The sequence below is a fragment of the Gossypium raimondii genome, chromosome 4, assembly GCF_025698545.1.
Source record: "Gossypium raimondii isolate GPD5lz chromosome 4, ASM2569854v1, whole genome shotgun sequence".
In the NCBI taxonomy this organism is placed as follows: Eukaryota; Viridiplantae; Streptophyta; class Magnoliopsida; order Malvales; family Malvaceae; genus Gossypium; species Gossypium raimondii.
In genome coordinates, this window is record NC_068568.1 from 17775956 (window position 1) to 17786977 (window position 11022).

The window sequence follows — 11022 nt, forward strand, 5'->3', positions numbered from 1 at the left end:
GGTGTTCTCGTCTCTTTAACTCTTTTACATAAAAATATAGAAAAATACACACATAATAATATTTGAATATAAGACTATTTTTCAATATATTTACTTTGTCATTTTAACTAAAGCCTCATTTGATTTTTATATTAATTTTTTTTATAAATATATTTGTTAAATAATTCTGTTTTCACCCATCTCATGAATGTGACATAATTTAGTTATTATTTAAACCTATCCAAGTCACAACTCAATCAAAAAATACCAAAAATCTATTTCTTTTACAAAAGATTTAAACTTAATGTCTTAATTTTAACATTTCTTTATTTCAACTAAAGCCTTATTTAGATTTTATCGATGAATAGATAAGAAGTGATTAAATTAATTTTATAATTTTTTAAATATTTTAATACCCATAAAAGTAATTGGATTAGTAACAGTTGGCTTGAGCAGTCTGCGTCCAAAAAGAAATGGCAAATTCCATAAATATAAAGGTTAAGTTTTTAAAGTCGGTTAAACCCGACCCAGGGCGGGATCCAAAATTTATTTTAATAGTTGGACGTTGGTCTGCAAATCAAAAACCCTATCCTAATCATGGCAGGAAGTAGTCGAAGCAAAAGAAGATCTTACGACGACTCGGCTTCCGAGTCTGAATCAGACGAAACCGACAGCGGAGATTCTTCCCCTGACAGAAGATACCGCAAACGCAGCAAGGATAGAAGCCGTCGCAGTAAAAGCAAAAGCAGCCGCCATAGCCGTAGCCGGAGCCGTCGCGGTCGTGATTCCGAAGAGGATTCCGGTGATGATAGCGATGGAAGCGACCGAGGACGTAGTAAGAAGAAGAGATCTTCTAGAAACATCACGGAAGAGGAAATTGCTGAGTATATGGCAAAGAAAGCACAAAAGAAGGTTTTTTTCTTTTTTGGCTTTCCTTCGATTATTTCGAATATTTTGGACTTCTTTTTTGTGAATTAATAGTTCAATATTTTAATTAGGCAATGCGAGCTGCGAAGAAATTGAAAGCACAAACAGTATCGGGTTATTCAAATGATTCAAATCCTTTTGGCGATTCGAATCTCAACGAGAAGTAAGTTTCTTTTCTCAACTTTTTTCTTTTTCTTATGAATGACTTATTGTTAAAAGTTTAGAGTGTTCGAACCTGGAAAATTATAAGAAACTCAAAATTTACTGGGTAATCGTCGCAATTAAAGTTCTTGCTCTATCTTTTATCAGGCACTTATAGATAATATCTTCTGGGATTGAATGCTTCACTAATCCAGTGACTGAATTTGTGTGATAAATAATAATATCTAATACAAATGGGATTGCATGTGGTCTTTAGATTTGTTTGGCGGAAGAAAATCGAGCGTGATGTTTCCCAAGGGGTGCCATTGGACACGTTTTCAGTGAAAGCTGAGAAGAAGAGACAAAAAGAGAGAATGGTAAGGTGGTATAGGTTAAGATTATTTTTGTGTAGTATTAATCATATAATATGTGAATGTGGAATGAAATCCATTGTTTCATGAATGCTTATACAAATTCACATTGCAGGCTGAGATTGAAAAAGTTAAAAAGAGAAGGGAGGAAAGGGCACTTGAGAAAGCACAACATGAGGAAGAAATGGTAAAGTTTGGTTTCTTGAAAAGCATGGTTGTGACCTATTGCAAAATTAAACTTTATCTGGGGCTTTCTTGGTTGATATTAAATGTTTTTTGGTTTATTAACCTCTGTTCCCGCAGGCTTTGCTAGCTAGAGAACGTGCTAGAGCTGAGTTTGACGATTGGGAGAAGAAGGAGGAGGAGGTATGGTGCTGAGTGTCCTTTTTTTTTTTTTGTTGATACTTTTTTTTTTCTGTTCCTTTATAGTTGGTTAGGATAGTAACATGTGCTATCTACAGTTCCATTTTGATCAAAGCAAAGTCAGATCAGAGATTAGATTGCGTGAAGGCCGTACAAAGCCTATTGATATTTTGTCCAAGCATCTGAATGGCTCTGATGATATGGATATAGAGCTAAATGAACCATACATGGTTTTCAAGGTATATCTCCGTCTGTTGTTGTTGCTCTTGTACTTGACACCTTTTAATGCCTCTAGCTTTCAATTTTGATCATTTTAAATATTGTTTTAATGAAGATCAGTTTGCTAAATATAGTTAGATTGTGGGAATTTTCTTTTGTTGGTCATATTATAGTTTCATGTTGTTTGATTTGTTTGTTGGACCTCAGTTTAATGGACCATAACTGTGTACCGACCCTCTGCACTTTGTAATCATAAGTAGTTCAGTGCTTTATTGTTATCAACATTTTATTATTCATTTGTCTCATTTGTGATTATCATTGATCTTGGTGTCTGATGTTTCTGATTCAGGGTTTGACGGTTAAAGAGATGGAAGAGCTTCGTGATGACATCAAAATGCATCTTGATTTGGATAGGGCAACTCCAACACACATAGTTTACTGGGAGGTATTGCATTTTCCCTCTTTATTCCCACTGGGTGCAGAGTACAGAGTCTACTGTCTTTGTGTTCCACTGTGTCTATTGCAAACTCAATTTCTAATTTAATTTTGCTTATTTGAAATTTCCATCTTGTGCACTCTCGTATATTTGTATAATATAAGAGCCCTGGATAAAAGAAAATGCCTGAAAATGATTCACATTGCTTAATTTAATTGATTGAAGGGTTGTTTTTGGGGATAAGTAGTAAGAATATATTGGTATGTTAAATTTCACAGGCACTTATGGTGGTATGTGATTGGGAGCTAGCTGAAGCCCGGAAGAAGGATGCACTTGATCGAGCTAGGGTGCGTGGGGAGGAACCTCCAGCTGAGTTGCTAGCAGAAGAAAGGGGACTGCATTCTACTATTGAAGCAGATGTCAAGAATCTTTTGGAAGGGAAGACCCACCGTGAGCTGGAGGCATTACAATCCCAGATTGAGTCACAGATGCGAACTGGCACGGCAAAAGTTGTCGAGTATTGGGAGGCTGTTCTTAAACGTCTTCATATTTTCAAAGCGAAGGTAATCCTGTCTAGATATTCTTCATGGTAATATTTGGTCAAGTCACGGTGTTTATCTGGGACTTATGCGTTAATTTATGTGTTAACAGGCCTGTTTGAAGGAAATACATGCTAAAATGCTGCGTAAACATTTGCAACGCCTTGAGCAACCTTCAGAAGGTGAAGATAGACTGGAATCTGATAATGGTTTAAGACCTGTGGAGGAGGCCAGTGATCATGATGAGAAAGGTTTGTGCTTAATCATGGTCTCAAGGGGATATGGTGGCTTCATTTTTAGATTTCTGAACCTTGGACTATTTGCTAATTTTCTTTTTCCCTCAGTAGATGCTGAAACATATTCTCCGGAACTGATAATACAAGAAGAGACTCATGAGGTGGAAGAAGAGGCTGGATCCTTTTCACCGGAACTGTTGCATGGTGATGAAAATGAAGAAGCTATTGACCCAGAGGAGGACAGGGCTATATTGGTAACTCAATATCCATATTGCCCCTTGATTTGAATGGTAGCTAAGGAGTCTTTGTGGCTAACAATGTTTCTTGTTAACAGGAAAGGAAACGTATGGCTGTGTTAGAGGAGCAGCAAAGACGGATGCAAGAAGCTTTGAAATCGAAACCTGCCCCTTCAGAAGATAACTTTGAGCTAAAAGCCATGAAAGCTATGGGAGCAATGGAGGAGGGTGATGCAGTATTTGGCTCTGGTGCTGAAGTTAACTTGGACTCGCAGGTACCTTAGTAACACATCCCATTTTTATTCAAATAAATTTAGGAATTTTGCAGTTTGCCGCCTTCTGTTAGTCTTTTGAAATCAACTTATATATATTGGTGCAGGTGTATTGGTGGCATGATAAATACCGTCCTAGAAAACCAAAATATTTCAACCGTGTTCACACTGGATATGAGTGGAACAAGTACAATCAGACCCATTATGATCATGATAACCCTCCTCCCAAGATCGTGCAAGGATATAAATTTAATATCTTCTACCCTGACCTTGTTGACAAGACAAAGGCTCCCGTATACACTATTGAGAAGGATGGTAATAGTTCAGAAACGTGCATCATAAGGTTTCATGCTGGACCACCCTACGAGGACATTGTAAGTTAATTTTATATATAGCCTTTTCTCGAGAAAATTACTGATCCATCTGCAAATGTTATTCAGAATGTTTTTTTCTTTTAGTAAGTACTAACTCATTTGCAATTGCCCTACAGGCATTCCGAATTGTAAACAAGGAGTGGGAATATTCTCATAAGAAGGGATTTAAATGCACATTCGAACGTGGAATTTTGCATGTATATTTTAACTTCAAGCGATATCGCTACCGTAGGTAATATGTGGTTGATTTTACAACAACTTTGCAAGCTGCAGCTGCCTGCCATGAAATTCTACTCGGACAACCGTTAAGGTAACTTCAGGATTTTGTTGTATTACTAAAAAACAAAGAAGAAAAAAACTGTGAATAGGAACTTTTCTCATATTTTAACCTGTAGTGTTTTCCTCAATGCTTTCAATTTATGACCAATATATTTGCCTTGGTCTCTGGCACTATACTTTTCACACAAAAATGTTGCACTTGGAACATTAAAATGGTCACTCATAGTCTTCTTGGAATTTGTTATGGAATTGGGACTCTTAGATTAGAGTTACTTGTCTCTCAACATGTTTTTTCTTTGTTTCGTAAACTTTGGCTTTGAAATTTAATATTTCCATAGTTAAAATATACGGTGCATTTTCTAAGTGAACAGCTTTTTGTAAAAACAAAATCTTAATATCCTTTTTGCCTAATTAAGTAGCAAAGTGGTTTTTGATTAACTAAACTTGGCATGGTTTTAAAGTGAACAGCATCAAGACTTTACGAGACTGTGAGGGAATTTTGGTGGTCGCCATTAGCATAAGCTTGTTTAGAGTTGTGTGTAAATGTTGTGCAGGTGTTAGTATGCAATCAAAGCTTGTTTGAACTTTGGAGGTTGCTTTTTGTCATAAATAGAAATGGGTGATGTGAAGGCAATCAGACTATTATTATTATTATTATTATTATTATTATTATTATTAGATTTAGTTGGACAGGAATGTAAGTGGGTCATATGATATGAGATGGGAAAGCCAAATAACTTGCTCATGAGATTGGTGAGCATGTATGCCTAGTAACCTAAGTTTAACTAGCGTGTATTTAGTGTGCATTTATACGTATGGCTTTAGCCATTCCATAGCTAATTGCCGATAAAGGTATCAGAAATCCTCATTTTGGATTGCATTTTAGATTTTCTATTAAAAAAATAATAAATTAGTCTTTTTTTTGTTAGATGAGGGAGTAAAACAATCTCTAATAAAATTAGCACTCGATATTTACACAGTTATTTAATTTGACCTCTACTCTTTTATTAGAAGTAAATTAGAAATTTTTAAACTAACAAGTCTAAAGGATCAAAACACCTTAATAACAAATTTTAAAAATCAATTGAAGTTTTTAAAATTATTAAATAAATCATAAAAATTATAAAAATTTAAAATACAATGATTATAAGATTTTTAAAATGTTTACATTTACATTCGGTTGATATTGTTAGTTTCGATAATATAAATCTGTTTATAATTTTGTGATAATTTTAAAATTTAAAAGGATTAATTGATTTTTCTAAATTTGTCGGTAAGGCCTTTTAACCTTTTTAGTTTTAAAAATTTTAATTTACTTCGATAAAATAGTAGGGATTAAATTGAATAAATGTGTAAAGGTTAAGGGTTAACTTGCTATTATATTTTATATGTAAACCTCATATTTTTTAACTGAGGGTCATTTTGCTCACTTATCTAATGTACATGGGTTAATTTGTTTTTTCTTTTTCATTTTTAGTAGATGAATTAAAATGTAATCTAAGATATATTAAGGATTTGTGATACTTTTTACCTTAATTACTTTTATGTGTGTATACACAATTAGGGTGTGCAAAAACAATTTAAACCGAAATGAACTGAATTGAAAAAATTGGTTTAATCAACTCTAATGTTTGGTTTAATTGATTTATTTAGTCTATTTTCAATTTTAATATTTAAAATCAATTAAAATTTTGATGTAATGTTATATTAACACCATTGTTGTATTCATTATATTATATCATCACTTAGAAATTTATATAATTTTTTAATTTTCAAGTGATGATGTGGTTCAATCTCAAAGTCTTACATCATCTAATTTATATATTACTAAAGTTAAAATATATCTAATTGTCTAGTTTGAATGTCAAACGAAACAAAAAGAAAATACAAATATCAAAATAAATAAAGAAAATATATGTATCAAAGTAAACTTAATTAGCAAGCTTATAGGATAAAAGTTATGCTATCCTAAATTTAAAACCAAAATGAAATGATAATATTATTTTTATAATATTCATTTAATATATAATAAGCTAAACGCATTGTCGAAACCAACTTTTATTTTGAAAAAACAAAAATTAGTTGTCGATGAAAATTTGGAGTCGCCACCAATCTTTTATTAAGGTGTGATTGGATCACCTAAAAACGACTTTGGTCTACGAGATTTTAGAAAAACGGGTTCGGGAGTCAATTACGTTTGAGGAAGGATTAGCACCCTCGTAACGCCCAAAAACTGGTACCAAATTGATTAATTAATGTCTTAAATGTCGAGAGGTAAAAATACGATCCTTAATTAAATTAAATTATTTATTAAGACTCTTTCATTTTGAAACAGAAAACATCACACCCAATGCGTTAGGGCACGATATTTTATTTCTTCAAGATGAGTTTGTCCAAAAGATTTGTGTGATAAAATTTAAAAGAATATTCAATTGTTTAAGATTTATGACGAAGCCGTAGCCCAATACGTTAGGGCACAATTTCTCAACATCCAAACATTGAATATTTCATTTATTAATATATATATTTTTAAAAATCTTTGTCTCGAGAAATCAATACGTCACATCCAATGTGTTAGGACACAACATATTAAATTCCCAACAACAAGTTTTTTCATTTTATTTTTGATCAAAGAGCAATTCTCAATTGTTAGATTTAACGAAGACAATCGGAACCCAATGCGTTAGGGCTCAATTTTCTTGAAAATCCTAAATACGCGTATTATCTCTATTTTGAAAAGTTCTATTTTTAAATTCAAGTAAAAAGATGATGTAATGTTATATTAGACGTATGTGTCACTTTAACAAATAACAATAATGAATACAACAATGGTGTAATAACATGAATAGTAAACAAACTAAATTAATATAAAAGCAAAAATAACTAATGACATATAGAATATCAAATAAAGGAGCAAAATAAAAATATGTGAATGTAAACATAAATAAGTAGCGAACAAAAAAACAAACAAAATAAATAAAGAATCGAAGGTGTATAATATATACATTGAAATTATGAAGAATAAAAACATACATATGATTTATAAAATTTTGGACTATAAAATTTATATAAACAAAACACATAATGCATTGGTGAAAATAAAGTAAAATATAAATTATAAAATATGTATTAAATATAAGTATGTATTTAAGTATTTTGAAAATAAATAAAACATAGATATATATGTCTATGAAAATCGTAAAAATAGAATAAAAGTATAAAGATATGCATATGTGTATATATTTGCAGAAATAAAAAAAATGTATAAGTATATATGTATTGGTAGAACATGAAGATATGTATATGTAAATTAAAATACTTATATATATGTATGATATGCATGAAATAATGGAATATAGAACAACAAAAAAATGTTTGTGATAAGTTAAGAATATAAAAAGGGATATATATATATATATATATATATATATATATTATGGAAAACAAATGTATTTTTTTAAATTATACGATATGGGAAATGTATGTGTATTGTAACATGTGTATGTATATATATATATATATTTGTAAAAAAGAAAATAATATACATAAAAATATAGCAATACGCTGATATATACATATTTACAAAAGTAAAAAGGTTTTGAAATTAAAATATAAAAAATGTTTATATACATGAAAATAATAATTACAATATCAATAATAATAATAATAATAATAATAATAATAATAAACAAGTAATAGTATAATATGATAATAATAAATAAATAAAATAGTTCAAAAATGAATTAAATTGAACAAAAGAAAAAAAACGGGGGCGAATTCGAAATAAATAAAAAGGATTAACACGAATGCGAGAACAACAATGGAGGACCAAAAGGGAAATAAATCCCGCCTTCCAAAACGCTGCTCAGCGACGGGCCAAATTGAAACAAAAGTGAAATATGCGGCTAAATTTAAAAAAAAACAAAATGGGTTTGATTGAAGCGCGTCGCAAAAGGGAGGGCCTAAATGCGCAAATTCCCCATTCAGGCCAGAACGCACAGACCCTGCTTGCGGGTCGGGTCGACGCGCGGATCTGGCCCCCCTCAAACGGCGTCGTTTTGTCTTTCTTTAAAATAAACCAAATTGAAAGGAAAAATAAAATAAAATCATTCTATTCCCCTTTTTTTTTAAAAAAAAAGTGGCTCTGCTAGGGTTTCTTTCAACCCGCTCTTTGCGCCGCCGTTCAACCGTGCGCCAAGGCTCCGATCGCGACGGAGGTGGCACCTTATTTGACGACTCCGGCAAAAGAGGTGAGTTTCCCTTCTCCTTTTTTATATTTTAAGCGAAATAAATAAAAAATAAAAACAAAAAAAACAAAAATAAGAAAAAAAAGAATAATTGAGAATCGAACCAAGTAAAACGAAAAAATCACCTTTTATATTCAAAAAGGTTTCTTGTATTTCTTTCGTCTCCCATATTTACAGATTTTAATTGGCTTTTATAGCCGAAATGAAACAGAAAATTAGATACCTAAAAAGAAAATAATTCTTTGCTTCTATTTTGCTATTAGTCCCTTTATTTTTGCTGCTTGCTTCCTTGTTTGCTGAATTGCAGGTACGCGGCCAGTCAACGTGGAGGTGTGGCGCGTAAATGGTGGCGACGACAGCGCATTTGGTTGCTGTTAGGCTTGCGGCTACCTAGGGTTTTTTGTTTTTTTTTTCTCTGCTGAAAATGTTGGGTGTATTGGGCTGCTTGTTGGGCTAGGGTTTAGGTTATTTGGGTTTTAATTATTTATGTAATTGGGCTAAGATCTTGGGTTTATTTTGGGTGTAAATGGACAAGGGACCGAATTTTATTTTATTTAGTTTTATTTTTGTTTATTTAATCTGCATGAGACCGGGTTAAAATTAGGTATTACACGCATTGTGTCAACTTTTAAGTTATCCTAAAAGCTAAACGCATAGTATAGGTATTAGTTATAATATTCATTTAATATATAATATCCTCAATTAAAAAATAAATTTTTATCCAACCCAAACAACACAAGAAAATTTAAAATTGAAAAAACGAACCGAGTAAAGAATTCGGTTCATTCTCTCGAGGTCCGTTTAATTTATTTGATTTTAATGAATAATTTGATTTATTTGGTATAAAAAACCCAACCTATCAAATGCAGACCTTTACTCATAGTAAGAGCTCCATGGGGCTAATGGCTTTGGATTGAACGAGAAAAACTGAAGACCTAGTTAATTCAATTTTTTTTATTTAATTTATTATTAATTTTATTTTTTTATGATTTAAAAATAAATATTAAATATTTAAAATAGTTAACCTAACTTAATTTTTATATACAAAATTATTATTTTTAAAATAACTCAAAAATAATTTTTAAGAAATAGTTTAAAGTAGTGATTATTTTGTCAAAATATATTCATAAAATCTAAAATCCAAAATAAGTATGAAAATAAATCGAGAATTGAACTAGATTAAATTGAATTATATGAAAAAATTCAAGAAATTGATTAAATTAAAATAAAAATTGATTCGAAATGATAGTATTCAAATTAGTTTTATTTTTGTTTTGGAGTAAGTTTATTTTTATTTAATTTAAATTTTTATGATATAAAATAAATATTTTATATTTAAAATCCTAAAAATAATTTTAAAAGATTATATAAAACTTATTTTAAAAAAAATACTATATAGCAAACTTGTTCAGGGGTTGGTTTACTTGCCTAAGTTTGAAGGCTCGCTCGAAATTGGGCGAAAGTATTAAGTTTAATAAATGGGTTTGGGCAAAAAAATTAGACTCATTTAAAATATAAGTCAATTCATGCTCAAACATTTAAGGTTGAGTTTGGGCTAGCCTATATTTTTATTTGTAATATATTATATTATGTAATTTACAATACTAAAAAAATTAAATATATAATAATATAATATTATAATATAAATATTAAAAGATTGTTAAGATTTCTATATATAAAATTTTAATAAATGAAAAAAATACCAATTTATTAAATATTAAATTAAAAATAATATGAGTAGACTTAAAATGAGTTTGGGTTAGTCATCTACAAATATGAGTGAACTTGGGCAAAATTTTAAGTTTATATTTTGGGATGAGCCGGGTTTGGTCAAACATAAAATGTGTTATTTTATGTCCAAACCTAGTCCGACTCATTAACACCTCTACTATATAGGGTATATTGATTATTTTTATTTACTTGATTTTTTTTGAAATGTATTTTTGAAAAAAGACATTCAAAATTTATCAAAGAATGTTTAAAAGTCATAAAATAAATTTTATTTTATCAAATGAAGTTAAAAAATCAAAGTTGATATAAAATTTAAAATCAAATCAAATTATTACAAAAAAGTTTAAAATTTCGATCAAACCAAATTTCAGACCAATTCCTTTCGACTTAGGCTTTTTTGGTATTATTGGTAAAATTACCTCTAGTGAGGTTAAAATTTGATGGCATTGTGATTATTGTGACGATGTTTGGTACTATGATAGTGAGATTAAAATCAACGGCGGGATGTATGTTTAGATTCAAAGACAATTATGACAGTAAAGTGAGAATATAAAAGTGACTATTAAAAACATTAAATGAAAAAATATATACATACATTAATAAATTATAAATTATAAACTATAAAAAAATATTTAAATTAATAATAAAATAATAATTGTAATTATATTTATG

The 11022-nt window shown here is 30.2% G+C and overlaps 1 protein-coding gene across 2 annotated transcripts; it reads left to right on the forward strand.

The window, feature by feature from the left end:
* The first annotated feature begins 506 nt into the window (after positions 1–506).
* On the forward strand, positions 507–4644 carry LOC105767686 (cactin). 2 transcript variants are annotated; one of them, XM_012587260.2, is made up of 13 exons: positions 507–891; positions 978–1069; positions 1325–1424; positions 1534–1605; positions 1722–1784; positions 1880–2020; positions 2350–2445; positions 2715–2999; positions 3088–3226; positions 3320–3465; positions 3546–3722; positions 3827–4093; positions 4210–4644. In XM_012587260.2, exons 1-13 carry the CDS (start codon positions 577–579, stop codon positions 4327–4329), a joined length of 2013 nt encoding a protein of 670 aa, XP_012442714.1. In that variant the 5' UTR covers positions 507–576; the 3' UTR covers positions 4330–4644. The 2 variants fall into 2 exon arrangements, with proteins under 2 accessions (XP_012442714.1, XP_012442715.1); XM_012587261.2 differs by having other exon boundaries at positions 509–891; positions 3323–3465.
* The last annotated feature ends 6378 nt before the right edge of the window (positions 4645–11022 follow it).